This window comes from Pangasianodon hypophthalmus, chromosome 14 (assembly GCF_027358585.1).
Source record: "Pangasianodon hypophthalmus isolate fPanHyp1 chromosome 14, fPanHyp1.pri, whole genome shotgun sequence".
NCBI classification, from domain to species: Eukaryota; Metazoa; Chordata; class Actinopteri; order Siluriformes; family Pangasiidae; genus Pangasianodon; species Pangasianodon hypophthalmus.
Window position 1 is genome coordinate 7,816,862 of NC_069723.1, and position 17,559 is coordinate 7,834,420.

The window sequence follows — 17,559 nt, forward strand, 5'->3', positions numbered from 1 at the left end:
CAGCCAAAATAACTCAAGAATGCATTGCATGGCCTGGCAAATCTCAATCCCATTGAAAATTTATGGAGGATTTTGAAATCGAGAATTCATCTGAGGGACCCACGTAACCATGGGGAATTGAAGACAATTTGCAAAGAGGAATGGGCCACAATTAAACCACAATGCTGCAAAAACGTAATTACTTCTTACCGCAGATGTCTCAAAGCTGTAATTGCCAACTATGGCTTTGCAACAAATTACAACTGTTGTTAATTTGTGGTGTTTGAATACTTTTTCTATATCAGTTTAAGTTTTAAACATCGCTTTGTTTGTACTTGTGAATCCATACTTATATTTATAATGCAAATACAAAGTCAAAAGATGTGTGTGTAAATTTGAATATAAATTTTTACTGGAAGTATATTAAATAACAAAAACAAAAATACTATATTTCCCCTCACTGTATATCTTTCTGAACAAGTGTTGGGGGGGGGGGGGTTATGAGTTCTTGTCAACTATAATTTCCACAAAAGTACACCTAGTAAGAAAATTATCTATCACTACGACACGTTAATTAGAGATGGATGAAAACATGGCAAAAAATGTGGCCTGACCTTTTCAACAATCTGTTCTTTTTGCTTTCATGAGTGAAGGAAGTTGCAGGGAGCTGAATAGTAATCTAGGATGTTATAAAAATCTGCAGCTCACTTTCATCTTTAACAAAAGTGTCCGAGAACGACTAGTACTCTTTTTCCTCTTCATTGAAAGAGACCATGAAAAAAAGGTCAAACTGAAATTGTATGGCATATGGTAATACATAATTTATAGAAAAATCTCAGGTTTAATCATAATATTAATGGACATGTCCTGCAAAAAAAAAAAAAACTACCACATGGGTAGGTCATATTATAATCATTTATAAATTAAATATTACTGATACACTGAAATGAAATTTCCTGGCCTAATCTGAAAATTCAGGACACACTAGGCTGAAAACTGATTTGCCTGAATGAAGAATAATTTTAAAAACTGCAAGATAATATTCCTCAGAAAAAAATATAAATAAAAACTTTTTTATTTATAATTTATTGAAAAACTATACTATTGAAAAAGACATCCTTTCAATAGAGCTTAACTGAGCTGGCTATAAATAAAATATAATATTCAAGTTATGTAACAAGTAACATTCTAAAATTATTAAACTAGTTTCTCTTAACATGACATGACCCCATTTTTTGTCATACTGTACAGTAGGGACAAATCATAATTTTTAATTTTAGTTGGTTGCCCAGAAACGTCAGAAACCATTCCTCACATAACAAAGTATTCCTCCCCTCTCTGAACTTTTCCACATTTACTGAAGTGGAGTTATGTCATGAATCTGAATCATGTAGTGATCCAGCAGTACTTATGCAAGGCGCTGTAATATTGTATGGAAACAAATGATTATACACTATATGGTCAAAGGTATTTGGACATCACACCCATATGTGGGCCTTCACCAAACTGTTGCCACAAAGTTGGAAGCACACGACTGTATAGAATGTCTTTGGATGCTGTAGCATTACAAATTCCCTTCACTGGAACTAAGACGCCCAAAACCTGTTCCAGCATGACAATGCCCCTGTGTACAAAGTGAGTTCCATGAAGACATGGTTTGCCAAGGTTGGAGAGGAAGAACTCGAGTGGCCTTCGCAGACCCCTGACCTCAACCCCACTGAACACCTTTGGGATGAATTTGCATGCCAAATGCGCACCAGGCCTCCTCACCCGACATCAGTGTGTGACCTCACTATTGCTCTTCTGGCTGAAAGAACACACATGTCCGCAGCCATGCTCCAAAATCTAGTAGAAAACCTTCCCAGAAGTGTGGAGGTTATTATAACAGCAAAGGTGGGACTAAATCTGGAATGGCATGTTCAAAAAGCACATATGGCTATGATGGTCATGTGTCCACAAGCTAAATTATGGTCTTTTATCAAAGCTTCTAAAGTAGCACATCACGATTACGCCCTCAACAAAACGTCAGTTGGAGAATATTTTGGCTACGAGGTCTTCTGTCCTCACACATAGCTATTCTTCACAGCAAAGCTTAACTCAGCCCCATCACACATAATTCAACATAATATGAATTACATTAGAGCTTTCTCGTGCTCATATAGTGCATTTGAAACAATCGCTGTTTAATGCACCTTAAAAACAGTTTTCCCCAACAGCAGGAATTACAATTGCAGGAGGTTCCTTCTTATAGACTAAAGTAGACACTGATTAACGGTCAGACCGTCATTTAGCAGCTCATCAAGGCCCTTATTAAGCAGAGGAGCCATGATTATATGCTTTGCATGCAGTACATCAATGAAGAGCTAAACAATCTCAAGGCTGGAATATAAATGGACCGTTCGGAGAGCTCTAATCAGGCCAACACAATTACACACTGTCAGTCAGTTGTTAGAAGGACCTTGTCAACAACGCTATGCTTTGCTGCACTTGCCAATAATAAGAAATGTTCAAACCAGGCTCGGCTTAAAGAGAAAGCAAAGGATGGATTGTGCAAGGCTGTGAGCAGGGCAAACACAGTATAACTGCTCCACAGACCGGAAATAGTGGTTTAACAGAAAGAAAAAAATATATATATATATATATATATATAAGTGCCTACGTCTAGAGATCCATGTCTGATGTGAATGAAAGTAGGAAGCGATTCTTACGTCTGACGTCTCGGAAGTAAATGGTCTGTCTGTTAGGGTTGAGGAGCTGGATGACCGAGTCGTCGTTGTTTTTCACCCGGCAGCTGATGGTGGCCGTCTCACCCTCGATCACTGACACGTTTGCCGTCACCAGGTTCTGACCCTGTGCTGTACAGCCAAAGGAAGAGAACATAAGACATTCATACAACATTTAGCCTTTTAGGATTCCTGCATTTTTAAACTTCCTAGACTGTCGTAGTACTTTGTCTTTGTCTAAAGTCATGTCTTTGATTATAATGAGACCAAATATTATAGGTGATATGCATTAGTGAGGCTGTGTTAGTGCACAAAATGGGGCAATATCTTAAAGAAACAGACTTTCCTACTATTATCTACATTTACAACATAATATCTATTTATAATTTTATTTCCCCCTAAAAAAATACTTCTGAACGTTTTGCATATGTGACACTGAATTTTATACTCTTTTTTTTAGAATCTTTTAGGGCTTAGTTCTTTTACTTTCGTACACTACACTGTGCTTCTTAGACTGGATGATTTTTTTTGTGTGATTTTTTTTTATCATGATCACTCATGATAAAATTATTCTTTGGCAATCAGTTGAGATTGATGGTCTTTGAGCGCATAACGGGATGTGCACACCGGCAGCTGATTTAGTGCCATCATGACCAAAGACAGTCATCAACAATGTTCAGCAATTTTTGCTGCCAGGACGTCTAAAAACCACCAACAGGTGGGCAGCATAGCATGACAAAAACACACAGCTACAAATATGGTAATGACAATAAACAAACTTGCTAATGGAGAGAAAAAAATAATCATTGTAAACTTATTATTACTTTTGCAACCTGTTTATCTGTAGTTTTGAAAGAAAGTGGCGATTTGAAAGATGGATCAATGGACAGGTTAGAACGAGTTTGATTTACTATCATACTAATTAAATTTACAGGATTGGAAGAAATTGAAAGCAATATCTTCAGTGTTCAGTGTTTCTTTATACGAGAACATACTGTAGACAAATTTTTTTTTTAAAAAAAAAGGACATACTAAGATGGTGAAGGGATAAAAAAGTTTTCGTATGGTATTAAAACACATACTGTAAACTAAGCATGCCAAACATTGCTGGATTTCCACAGAGGGAAAAACTAGAAAGTGCACAGCGAATGTTAAAAATTTGGTGTTCTGGACGTATTGATTTTACGCGGCTGTGTGTTTAAGTGGTGAGTGTGAAGCAGCTGCGCTACAAGCCTGCAGATCACAGCGGGGAGAAGAGAGAACTGGTAATTGCCGCTCAAGGCAGAACTTTATCAGACCTCTCCATCTAAACACATGGTGATGGAGGCTGGCAATCAACACTAAGCTCTTGATGGCATAATATCTGCTTGCCATGTAAGCCTACACACACACACACACACGAGCATAAACATAACCACCCACCTTCTCCCACACACTAAGTCTAACCTTTTACAACTGTTGCTAATTAGAATCAGCAACACACTCAACCATTTCAGCTCATGTTCATGCTCACAACTGAATTCCTCTTTCTTTTTAGAGAAAGCACATCACCTTGGTTTAGATATACATTCCCACAGCCAAAAAATACCAGAGAATGCTTCTAAATACCTCAAACTCCCACACAATACGAAAGGCAACCTTTAACGATAGCTGGAAAGTAAACAAGCTATGCAAATTTGCATGATCGAGCAATCAGCCACCTCGAAACCCCTTTGATATTTAAGAAAGATTACAAAGTGTGTCTCAATTTTCCCACTTCGACAGGTACAAAAATAAAGAAATAAATGAGAAAACAGCTCCGCTAACACGAGTCACAAATCACCTGGCCTAGACGCAGTATAACACACCACCACTGGAAATAAAGCAAGTAAACAACACTATTTTGTCCTGCTCATGTGGGAATGTTGGAAATAATATTGCTTTTCTTTATGAATGGGCATTAGCGAGCACAAGATGTCATAGACACAAGAGATATGCTGCTCTGCTGCAAACTGTGACTGTGCCTGAGGTTAAACATCCGTGACTCTGGGTTTCACACTGCCACACTGGCACTGCGGAGGGGGAAAAAAAAATAAAAAGAAAACATAAATAAATAAATGAAACCTCCAGGCTTGGCTTGAAAGGCTGTCAATGGCTCAGGAAAAGGTTTCAGCCCACTGTCCGCTGGGGGAAAAGAATATTCTCGTGAACAAATCCAATAAAACGATTTAATTCTCTTCTTCTCTGTTTTCCTCTAAAAATGCTGGATTATTGAATCCACCAAAGGCATTTGTTCTCAAGACGACTGAGCTATGATATTTAGATAAATAAAGACAGATGTGTTTTAGGCTTTGGATAATCCTCAACATTTCTGCATTTAAGAGCTATTTCTAAGCTCGACTTTCAGAGAGCAATCCACCACCATGTGCGTAATGCTGTTTATTATTCAACTACTAATCTTAAAGCATTTTATTCAGTAGTGTTATGGTACTCGAGACTGGTCTTACTCTTGAGACCATACATCGAGGCTCTTGGACTTGTCATAAACTTGGGTGAAATTTTACTCGGCCTTGTCTTGGTTTCAGCCTACGAAGACTCAAAATATTTTTTTAACGCCACCTGAGATCATAACATCATTTCCATGAACAAGGACGTGTTCCTATTGTAATGTTCCCGTGACAGTTCAAAATGTAAATGTCCATCTCTGCATGTGGAGTTATATAGCACCTAGAAATTTCAAGTGACTGTGTATTTATTTGTACAAACTCATAATACTGAAGTAGAGTAGTTATTTAAGTCTATTCAAGAGAAATTTCATGTTAGGTAGGAAAAATACTACAACCAGCAAATTGACATATCTGAGCATCTGGTTTCCTCTTGGACTTGGCCTGGACTTGGCCATGTGTGGTGCTGGTCTCGTCTTGGTCTTGCCCCACTGCCATAGACCTTGGTCTTGACTCAGACTCCATTGGCTATGGTCTTGATTTTGACTCAGCCTTGGCTAAGATGTTCTTGAACCCAACACTATTATTTAGTAACGACTATGCATCATTGAGACACTAAAGTGAAACTAATAGGGCAATGTGTATCTAGTTCCGAGTGTGAGGAATGTACGTTTAGACCCTCGCCCATTCTGACAGGATTCACCATAATGCCACATGTATCACTAGAAGTGGCACAAAATGAAGAAGGAATGACTACATCAGGCAATGTACCAAAGACTGACATTGTGCTTCCTGTCTATCATGACACGGTATTACTGATGCACGACCCTCAGGCAAGTAAAAGCTCCAGTTTGTTGCCCAGTCCTATGTTTTGGTAGCCCGGGCTCCCAAGCGGCGCAACAGAAAAGCGTTCGCCCTAAGCATTCGCCACAGCCATCCGTGGCATCCAAGAGAGCAAAATTGGCAGTGCTCTCTCTCCTCTATCAATCACAGCATATCTAGCCATGGGCATCTGTGAGCTCATACATACGGAAGTGGGCAGATAGCGCTTTCCTTCGACCATACCTGAACATAACACTCAAATGTGCTTTTTGAACATATCATTCCAGATTTAGTCGCCTTTTTCTGTTTTAATAACCTTCTGAGAAAGTTTTCCACGAGATTTTGGAGCATGGCTGTGGGGATTTGTGCTCATTCAGCCAGAAGAGCATTAGTGAGGTCAGGTACTGATGACAGGTGAGGAGGCCTGGGGTGCGGTTAGTGTTCCAGTTCATCCCAAAGGTGTTCAGTGGGGTTGAGGTCAGGGCTCTGTGCAGGTCACTCGAGTTCTTCCACCCCAACCTTAACACACCATGTCTTCATGGGGCTCGCTTTGTGCACAGGGGCATTGTCATGCTGAAGCAGGTTTGGGCTTCTTAGTTCCAGTGAAGGGAAATTGTAATGCTACAGCATACAAATGCATCCTATACATTTGTGCGCTTCCAACTTTGTGGCAACAGTTTGGTGAAGGCCCACATATGGGTGTGATGGTCAGATGTCCACATACTTTTGGCCATATAGTCTATAACTGAAGCAGGTTAATACCTGAATGGAGTAAAGTATGTACTGTAGAAAAGTGTTGATTAATAAGTTAACCTGCTCAAGAGAAGAGGAGCTCCTTTGGGAACATGCATTGTCTTGTCTGTTCATAGCACAACCACTGCTGCAACATTTCTTTCTTTTTTTCAAATAGGCTCAACTGTCAAGCAACAGCTCAGTGCAGTGTGACTAGCAGGTCCTGCTGAAAAAGAATGCAGTGGCCTGGATTTATCCTCGGATGGATGAACGAGCAGGAGAATCAGGTAAGGGTCAGAGGAGTGGTGTAGTGGTGTGTGTGCTTGAGGAAGGGAAGGGGGAGGAGGAACGGCACACAAACCCCTTCATCAGTCCTCAAAGGAGAGTCTGCTGTTCTGTTCCCATCTCACTACAAACCACAACTCTAAAGCCTTCTAACATTCAACCTGAGAACAAAAACCGCACTTGATCTGAAACAATCAGGATCAGTGGAGATGTTAATTGTGTGGTTAATACTGTGGGCATAACATTATATATTAAATACAGTGCGTCTGCGTGTGAATGGTCAGGATGCAAATCAGCAGTGCTGTCATCACTTCATGTTTTTAAAAGGTTTGATCAAAATGTGCCTGCTTAATCAGACACTCTCCAAGGAAAAGGAATAAATTAATTGCATAAAAGAATGTGAAAAATGGCTAAAATGTGAGTTTTTATTAAAATGTGTGTGCAGTACTGTAGGGATTAAATTATTATTTTAAAAAGAGATGTGTCTAAGATATGGGTCTTCTGTTACATGGTACATGAAGATACATAGAGTACTCAACGCCACTGTGTTCTCCATAAGATTCAATTCAATTCAATTTTATATATAGACATGGGTCATTTTCACACTTGAGGTTTTTTTTTTTTTGGTCTTGGTTTCCAGTTTCAGAAGACATGAGGAAGAAACCTTGAGAAACCTTGAGAGGAACCAGACCCAAATGGGAACTCATCCTTTTCTGGGTGACACCAGATTATAAATCATTGCTCTTAAACATAAGAATGTTGTGAATATTATTTCTAGGATAACCACAAAACCCTTAAAGATTTATGATATATACATACACAGGGTGTCCCAAAAATCTCCATACATAGGGGAAATTAACACTTTTTAGCATAATGTCTTCCAAAATTTTTCATACTTAGTTTCTTAGTTTATATTAGTTCTATATAGTTCTATATAGTTCTTCTTTTGTCAACGGCAGTCTTAAAGGCTATCAAATATATATATATATATATATATATATATATATATATATATATATATATATATATATATATATTTTTGATAGCCTTTAAGACTGCCGTTGACAAAAGAAGAACGTACTGAAATCATTATCATGGCTGATCAGAAAGCTGTTGCAAGATTGCAATGGACTTTAGCAGGAAACATGGCGAGCACATCACGCACAACACTGTTGCCTAACTCATTAACAAATTCAAGACTGGAAGTGTTGCGGACCAACCGAAAAGTGGACGTGTACGAACATCCACTGACGAAGTCACAACTAACATGGTGCTGGCATACATAGTCCCCTGTGTATGGAGACTTTTGGTACACCCTGTATATGTGTGTGTGTGTGTGTGTGTGTATATATCTATATATATATATATATATATATATATACACACACTCAGTACTGTGCAAGTCTGAGGCACATGCAAAAGAAATGCTGTGGAGCAAAGATGCCTTCAAAAATAATAAAATTAAATGTTTCTACATTTAAAAAAATACTATAAAGAGCAGTAAACAGTAATAAATGAAACAAAGTCAATATTTGGTGTGACGACTCTTTGCTTTAAAAAAATAACTAGTAGTCTCATGTACAATTTTTCCAAGATTTACGGAGCATCTTGCAGAAGCAGCCACAGTTCTTCTGGAGACTTTGACTGTTGCACTTGCTTCTTATTTTTGCAGCAAAACCCAGCAGCCTTCATTATGTTTTTTTTGTCTGAAAAGTGTCTCTGACATAATATGCTGCTTTCTTTACTGACATACAAACATTTTTCTGTAACATTTAATTTTGTGCTGGAAAACTGAATTCTAAAATGTTTTTGTACTGACTCGATAATGTAGAAGTCATAAAATAAAAATCTATAATAAAGTTTGTACTAAAAAAATAGGGTGCCTAAGACTTTTGAACAGTACTGTATATATACACTATCACGCCCATATGTGATTGTCGAACAGCTCATTCCATAGTTAGTCTCCCTTTGCTGTTATAATAACCTCCACTCTTCTGGGAAGGCTTTCCACTAGATTTCGGAGCGTGGCTGTGGGGATTATGGCAGGCGAGGTTAGCGATGTTAGGCGTGGAGGCCTGGGGCGAAGTCATCGTTCCAATTCATCCCAGCAGTGTTCAGCGGGGTTGAGATCAGGGCTCTGTTCAGGCCACTCGAATTCTTCTACTAAAACCTTGATAAACCATGACTTCATGGACCTTCATGGAATATTGTGTGACTATTTTCCTCCACGAAGGTGTACAAAGAAGGTGAGTTTGTCCTTCATGTTTTAAACCGCAGATAAAAAACTAAGAAGCACTAAGATGCCAATCCATTCAGCTCTGGAATGTATTTTATAAAGACGAGGGCCTGATCTTTCTAGTGACAGCCAGCCAAAATTGATCAGGATTGAAAATTATTTTCATTCTCTTCTTTTTTTTGTTGCAGCACTGCCTAAAATTGATTGAAATGGTACTGAAATTGACCTATTCATGTGTGCTCTGTGAATACACTTGTACTCGTGCTGATTTTTCTTTTAACTGAACTGGGTAGTGAGGCAAAGAAAACACTCTGGGCGTGTGTGGGAGGACGCTGTAATCTTTCGCATCACGGCCACGGTTATTGTGAAGAAAATGCTCTACGTTATTACGCATCAGTTGATGTGAATGTTAAAGTGAATATGTCCATATACCTCCAGCAGAAATACATTTGCCCACAGGGTTGCTGGTTCGACTCGTACGACAAAATTTCTTTGTTTACATTTTCCTTGGCCTTGCACCAGGAAGATCAGCTCCCTGAGAAATACTGAGCTACTTCCCCCAATGGCCTTCGAGAGAACTTAAATCTGTTCTTAAACCTTTTAACCTGTGACACTTATAAACTCCTATGAAAGGGAAGGTTACTGAATAGAGCTGAAATACATTTTGCTTCTTTGCAATACCATAAATGTCAAAAACAGCAGGCATGTGTATGGTATTTAATGTTTTAGCTGGAGGACATGCAACTAGACAAGCCAACAATGCACTATACAAACGCTAAAGAAAGTACAGCAAATCAAATTATTACAATACTAGAGAAGTAAATAAATTATACCTGTTATTATCTGGGAAGCTCCTGAGGAAGCACAGGGACAAAAGATATGATATACACATTAAAACATGGCAAACATGCTATGGACAGTTCAATACTAACAAACATCATAATAACTTGAATTCAACTTGTCAAAGTCAAAGCAAAACAGTATATGTGAATAGGGTACGTTTTTTTAAACAACAGACATCACAGTAAGCCTTTGCCAGTTGAATACTGACTAGAGCATATTCTTACAGATGCATTTTGTATTTGAAGTTTTTCGAAAAAGCTCATTTATGTATGCAAATCAGGCTTCATCTAATTAAATGTGATTAAAAGTGCTTAAAAACAAAAATACAGCCTTATGATGACGTCATGTCAGCGCCGGTAATGGCACAGAAACTACATTTCCCATCAACCCAATCACATCACCTGACCTGGTCATATTGTTTTTGTGTTTCTTTGTCAAGAGTTTGTCTTGCGTGAACTGTGTAGTCATCTCTAGTCTGTGTGCGTTTCCTGCCTCGTAGTCGTAGTTCATGCTCATGTTACTCCCATGTTGTTTGTTTTGTTCGTGTTTTATTTGCTAAAAAATACTTGCGTCCGCCTCCATCTCTAATCCCTGACATGATGTCAGAATTAAAATATTGATTTCACTATGAACACTCTGGAGAGAAAGACTTTTGCAGAATAGCTCATTGGTTCAAATAATGTGGTGGTTGTTAGTGGATAAATAAGTGAAATAAACAATACTGGAATTATTGGAATCATTTTTTTGTTTTATAGTTTAATCACTCTGGATGAGGGCATCTGCCAAATACCATAAATGTAATCAAGATACTACCACCTACTGTTACAAATATGTTTTATTTTTAATGTCATTTTGCAGTAAAGAAAAAAATCTAACATAAATCTGACAGTTATCAAGGTTTTGATCATTTCTTCTGTAATATTCCCCTATTCTGTAATAATTAGAGGTAAGAATGAACAAGTTTCATGAATGCATGTCATCTATAAACAGTCATTTTTGGTTCTAAGTATTGAAAAAACTGATTTTGAGAAAATAGTCTAAAATATACAATATGATTCCATGTTTCCACTCTAGCAAGTGTGGTTTATAAGGTTTATAAAACAAATGGACATGCATGTCATAATGACACAAAAATCAGTGAAATAAACAATTTTTGTTGAGTTTTAATATTTTATATTGTTACACTGTAAGAGAAAAAAATGTCAAATATAATTTATCCAAAAAAAACTAAAAATAATTCTTGCAACCAAACTTTCTGTATTCTCTCACCATAAGATCTACACAGCAATTCAACAACATATACATGAGAGAGCAAACAAAACACTGCTGAAAATCCATATGCTACACATCCACATGCAGTAACAGCAAAATGCTAAATACTGAATTTTTGGACTACATCAGTGCACTAAGGTTCAACCCAAAGCAGAGGATTATGACTCCTCAAAATCAGAGCCTTTCTGCCAAGCACACCTCACCAAAATAAACCACGTTTTCGATTGCTGCAAGTGACGTTCCTTCATTAGAGAGGGTCATTACCATGGTTCATGCTTGAACCAGCAGCTAATGACTCCTTCACGAGAAAACTCGCAATCCCTACATATTCAGCCTCAACGCCATACATGCCTCGGTCAATAGAGCTGGCGCTCGTTATGACACGGCAGCGGGATGGTGATTAGACCGCTGTCAGTCTCCTGACGTGACTGCGATAGACAGATTTAGCGTTTGATGCCATTCAGGTGGATGGAGGTGCGCTGTTATCTACTCTTCACAGGAGGGGATGAATTCTACGCAGGCAGAGGATTATTTCACAGCAGTGATTGACAATGCTGTCATTGGGCAGGAAGGATGAGTTAGTCCTCGCTGCCTTTTAGTTTAGAGAAGCTAGCCAATCATGAGTGTCTACGCATACAGAAGTTGTCTGCGCTACGAGGAGTTATGGGCAGATATAGGGATGGAAAAATATGCCCGAGCCAACTTGTATGAAAAGTTGTATGAAAAAAAAAAATATTTAAGGTTAGGGATAGAGATGGGTTATAGTTTATAGGTTTTGTTACTTCATTCATTCATTCATCTGGAGTCTATGCCGGGAACACTGACCTGGGAAGCAGGAATACTTCCTGAATTGTATGCCACATGTTCGTACACAGGGACAATCTAGTGTAGCCAATCCACCATGTTTTTGGAAGTAGGGAGGAAACTGGAGACCCCTGAGGAAAGCCACATTGTATCCTACCAATATTACACATTTTGATTGAGATTTCACTGCATTGCTTGCACTCAGATTTATACCGTGGGTGGGAACTGGCAAACATGACCACTAGGAGAACTTAACAAAGAAACACCAGCCTGTGGGATCCCTATTTACAGAGCAAGAAGTCAGTTCTGTAGTTCACACACGTTAAATCCACATGAAATTATACACCATCCTGTAAATGTTATTATTAATATTACTCGCACAACTCTAACCACTTTTCAAGCATTAAATCTGATTTTAAACATGCAAGAAGCATATAAAAGCACAAGTGGAGCTTCAAGTAGTTAGCACAGTGTCACCTTCAATAATCCACAGAGACATCTGTAAATGATGCATACCAGAAAAGGCCTCCAAACAATACACACATATCAGTAAAATAAGAGCAGTCACCTTCAGAGGATCATCAGCTTGGCTTGTATACTGCGCTAGTACATCCAGATAATGTGTAAAAATCTGGGTTTAATAATGGTAAAGGTGTCACACACTTCACATTTCAAAGGTAGGATAAAGAAGATCATGGCAGAGCTGCTTGAAGCACTGTGCCAGAATCTGCCACTGTTTCTGGGTTTTCAGGCTAATGATCCTTAATCACATGTCCACAGAACTCTTGTATGGAAATATTATCCCTTATATATAAGGCAAAGTATGAGTATTGCTACAAAATCGTACTCAATTAAAAGTGAAAGTCAAAAAATACACTTCTTTGTGAAATTAGAAGTCAAGGTTCTTAGAAGCTGGAACATGGTCTTGCACTTCATTTTGCTCAATTTGATAAGAAGTTGCATGACACAATTTGCACAAAAAGATGTTAAAGTTAAGGTTAGGATCAGGGCTAAGAGGAAATTAAACTAAAAGGACGTCTGTATGTAGAGATGACTAATTGTGGCATTCAAAAACACTGGTATGATTCTGAATTAATGTTTTAAATATGGCTAAAAAAATATTATACCACAGTGCTGTTGTGTTCTCGAATTTGATTGGTCAGCAGGTGTTGAGTAATTTTCTATAACAGCAGTTTTGAATCATACGTTTTTATATATATGTATATATATATATATATATATATATATATATCCTTCTAATATGTTATTGTTTCTATAGTACATATATACACAGGGACTTACAGTATATGGTGGATGCTCTACATGATCTGAAGCCTGGGTTATACTTGCTTTAAACCATGCATATGCATATGCAATTTACTGCCGTGCATTTCCTGTGGTCGTTTGGAGCCTCGCGTTTGCATATCCGTGGAAATTAACGCTACGTGTGGTGCAATACAAATGTAAATAGTGGGTGCAGTACAGCACCATGTGACATAGTATCCACTAACAACTAAACAAAATTATGGATGACTAACACTAACTGGTTTTCCTATGACAGTTAGTGTTTGAATTTTTATAAATCTTTCATGTAGCCTTTAAACCTACCAAAAGGTCTGTTCTGCATACCAGCCTTCTGGATTTTTAGATTAATAAATACTTTTGAATGTAAGGGCTGAGTTTGCATTTTGAGATGCAGATCATGACAACAATCACAAAGACAGCAGAACATTTTTAACAGAGCTTGTCATTCTGTTAAACTTTGCTGTGCATGAAATCAGTTTACAGTTTGACTTGGAAACAAGATGGACAGGGATATTTTGGCTCTGACGTGCTAGTGGACGTCACAGGCAATCCTCCAGATGTACAGAAAGTACGCAGGCGAGTATGTGACCAATGCTGCTCATGTTTCTGTTGCTTTTGTGCATGCATGCAAGTTATGTGTCAAGTATACACCAGCTTCAGCCTAAAAATAAATATATTTTAAAAAATTATGTAATTACTGATACGGTGAAGATTTCTAGATATAAGAAGATATGTATTCAACATTTATGGAAGGAGCCAAAGTTTTGTAACAGTCAGCATGTTTTCCGCCATGGTAAACTCTTCAGAACAGAGGAGTTATTACCTTCAAGAAAGAGACAGAGAAAGGCCGTTTATAGCTGTTATCATATATATACAGTACTGTGCAAAAGTCTTAGGCACCCTATATTTTTAGTACAAACTTTGTTATAGATTTTTCATTTTATGACTTTATCGAGTCAGTACAAAAAACATTTTAGAATTCCAAACATTAGTTTTCCAGCGCAAAATGTTATAGAAAAAATGTTTGTATGTCAGTAAAGAAAGCAGCATATTATGTCAGAGACACTTTTCAGACAAAAAAAACATAATGAAGGCTGCTGGGTTTTGCTGCAAAAATAAGAAGCAAGTGTGACAGCTAAAGTCTCCAGAAGAACTGTGGCTGCTTCTGTAAGACGCTCAGTAACACTTACAGCTCATTTCCTTATAAAACTGCACAAAATGTACCTGAGACTACAATTTTTTTTTTAAAGCAACAGGCTGTCACACCAAATATTGACTTTGTTTCATTTATTACTGTTTCCTGCTCTTTTTTTAATGTAGAAACATTTAATTTCATTATTTTTGAAGGCATCTTTGCTCTACAGCATTTCTATGCACGTGCCTAAGACTTTTGCACAGTACTGTATATATAACATTTCTTGTTGTGGCACATCTGCAAAACAAGTTTTCCCAGGAAAATGTACTTAGTATTAATTATACAACAGTTAGTTACAGTCCACTAATTTGATTGGTCAAGCGGCGTTCCAAGAGTGCTTATATTCCCTACAACCGCACTGGGACGTTTCACTGTGTGTATCACTCCATTAGTCTGTGTTCACCACCTAAAATTCCACTTCCTAGTTCGAAACCGTTAATACAGTAGTGTTAGTGACATCATCAGAGGACATGGCAAATGATATTTTTCAGGAATGTAACTTTTGATTTAAACATATTAAAGCTCGTCTAAAGAAAAGATGAAAAGGAAGAACGGATACGGATTTTACCAGAAGCACCTTTAACAGGAATGTACAAATCCATGTCAGTTAGGTAGAGAGTTAGCCAAATTTCTATAAAGTGAGTGTGGTTTTTTTTTGGGACCCAGTTCCACTAGTGGAGCAAAAATAAACAGAACATTTGGCTATATTGTGTCCGAAATGTCACTTACTCAATACTACTTGTGAGGAGATACTGAATATCGGCACGGCTGTGATTATCTACAGCCTCGTGCCTACTGCGAAATCACAGCCGTGCCGATAGTCAGTATATCCGCACTCTTACTCATGCGATATTGCTTAATTATACTCAGGTAAAGTAGAAATCCCTTAAAGTGATTAGGTCAAGTACAGTTACTTAAGTACTTTCCACTTCTGTCCATAATGCAATGCTACATGCCCAAGAAAGAGTGATGGCACATTTCTCACTCTTATTCAGAATCAGAAGGCTCAGGTTCCTGTCTCAGGAAGCACATCAGCAGGACAGGAGAAGGAAGAGGTGGATAATGAGGACATCAGGATGAAGAGAGCTGACAGGATATGTCATCCTCTCAGCAGGGTCAATGGCACTCAGGATGCTGAAGTTGCACTCAGTGCTGTCTGTGATCTTATCCATCACCCTGCACTGGCCTGATAAACCGAATTTACGCCACGATCACAGATACTCCCGTCACTGTTTAATTTAAAAAACTATACACGTATACATTTTACAAGAATCTGTTTAGTTGTTGCAAATGTGTTTTTAATACTACTTCAAGAGTAATAAGCTGGTTCTAAAGCACTTTTTAATGAGCATGAGCATTACTACTAAATGAGACATTAACCTTATTTCACCGCTATGGGAAATCATTTAGACAATACGTTCCAGGCTCGCAAGGATTTTTGTGACAACCTAGAAGAAGTGTGTCTTGCTATCAGTCTCTGCACAGCACCTGCGCTATTCACTCGCAGCATTCAGCGATCATATAACAGCATCTGTGAGCCACAATTCCATTCACGAGCTCCGCACAAACGCTGCCTCAATTTGTTTGCTATTTTAATGTCTACCAGGGAGCCGCAATCAGACACCTGTCAGAAACACCTGCTGCGTTTTTTTGTGCAGGCTAAAAAACAGGAACGTGCACTTTTTGTTTCGCCTCGCAGTTTATAATCAACGCTGAGTTTCCAATCTGCGGTCGCCATTTTTTCAATTTCCTACTTGCCTTCTCTCAGTCAAATCATAGCCATAAATCAGCTGTGGGTGTGATGGGCGAGCGCAAATGTGTTCAGTGATGGAAACGTATAAAGCCTAAACATATAAATAGTAAATGTGGGAAACAAATGATAATGGATGCAATGACATGTTGGACCATTTAGCATTCATGCACACAAAGCGTGCTAGGCTAAAGTGCATTTTCTCCTGCATGGTGATCTGTTTCAAAAATGGCTGATTGTGCTACTTATACAATATACACATTTATAACGCACAAAGAACCTCACAGCACAGCAGGGCCGCCGAAGACCCCTCGATTCGTCTTGGGCTGCCATGCTGAAGGAGGAAAGGGGTGAAGAATTTGAACTCGCTTGCATTAGGTTGCTATTCACAGTATTTCAGTGCATGCACTTAACTAGTGCTTTAAATGCTTACCATGAAAGGAGCTGTGAGGAAAAAAACTGGGTCTCTAAAGACAAAATCATTATAAGAAAAAAAAGAACACATTGCTGTCATGGTGGGATCTGAAATCTCCACTGATTCAATGACAAACTGTTTAAAGAGCATGCTGAGCAAATAAAAAGCTTTCATTCATAGACAGAATGACATTTTCTTCCTAAATACAGACAGAGGCTCTTGCTATATTCTGAGGAACGCATTATTCGTAGGCTCAGAGCCGGACGTAGATAAATATTAAATGTTTGTACAGTGACTCCTATGTGAATTCTAAATCATAGTGAGTTATGAATATTTTGTGCAACTGCATCAGCTGCCAGTGATGTATTACAGGCTACCTAATTCTCTAATAAAAGGATGAGCGATGGTTAATCATTTGGAATTTTTGCTGTGTGATCTCACTGCGTTTAAAGAGCGTTGCGGGAGATTACGGAACTGTGAACTGCCCTTTTTCCACTGATGAAAGCAAAAACAGCCTTTAATAAACCTTGCAAAGGTGTTATACTAGAACAAACTGTACAGTCACCACCTGAAAATGTCATTCACTACTACAGCTAAACCCACTGCCATTCAAAATCCGAAAAAAAAAAAAAAAATCACAGATGGCACTGTTAAGATGTAATATTTAACAAATGTTTGTGTGGCAGGGGGCATGGTGGCTTAGTGGTTAGCATGTTTGCCTCGGACCTCCAGGGTTAGAGGTTTGATTCCCGCTGCCATCCTGTGTACATGCAGT

At 38.3% G+C, this 17,559-nt stretch overlaps 1 protein-coding gene across 3 annotated transcripts in view; it reads right to left on the minus strand.

The window, feature by feature from the left end:
• cadm1b (cell adhesion molecule 1b) overlaps positions 1-17,559 on the minus strand; it is a 163,696-nt gene that overhangs the window by 50,312 nt on the left and 95,825 nt on the right. For 2 of the 3 annotated variants that reach the window (XM_026924610.3, XM_026924614.3), the window contains exons 2-3: positions 10,034-10,054; positions 2,688-2,834 (exon numbers count right to left, since the gene is read on the minus strand). In XM_026924610.3, the coding sequence (XP_026780411.1) occupies positions 2,688-2,834; positions 10,034-10,054 (168 nt within the window). The remainder of the gene's footprint in view (positions 1-2,687; positions 2,835-10,033; positions 10,055-17,559) is intronic. The other variant, XM_026924611.3, reaches the window with a different exon arrangement.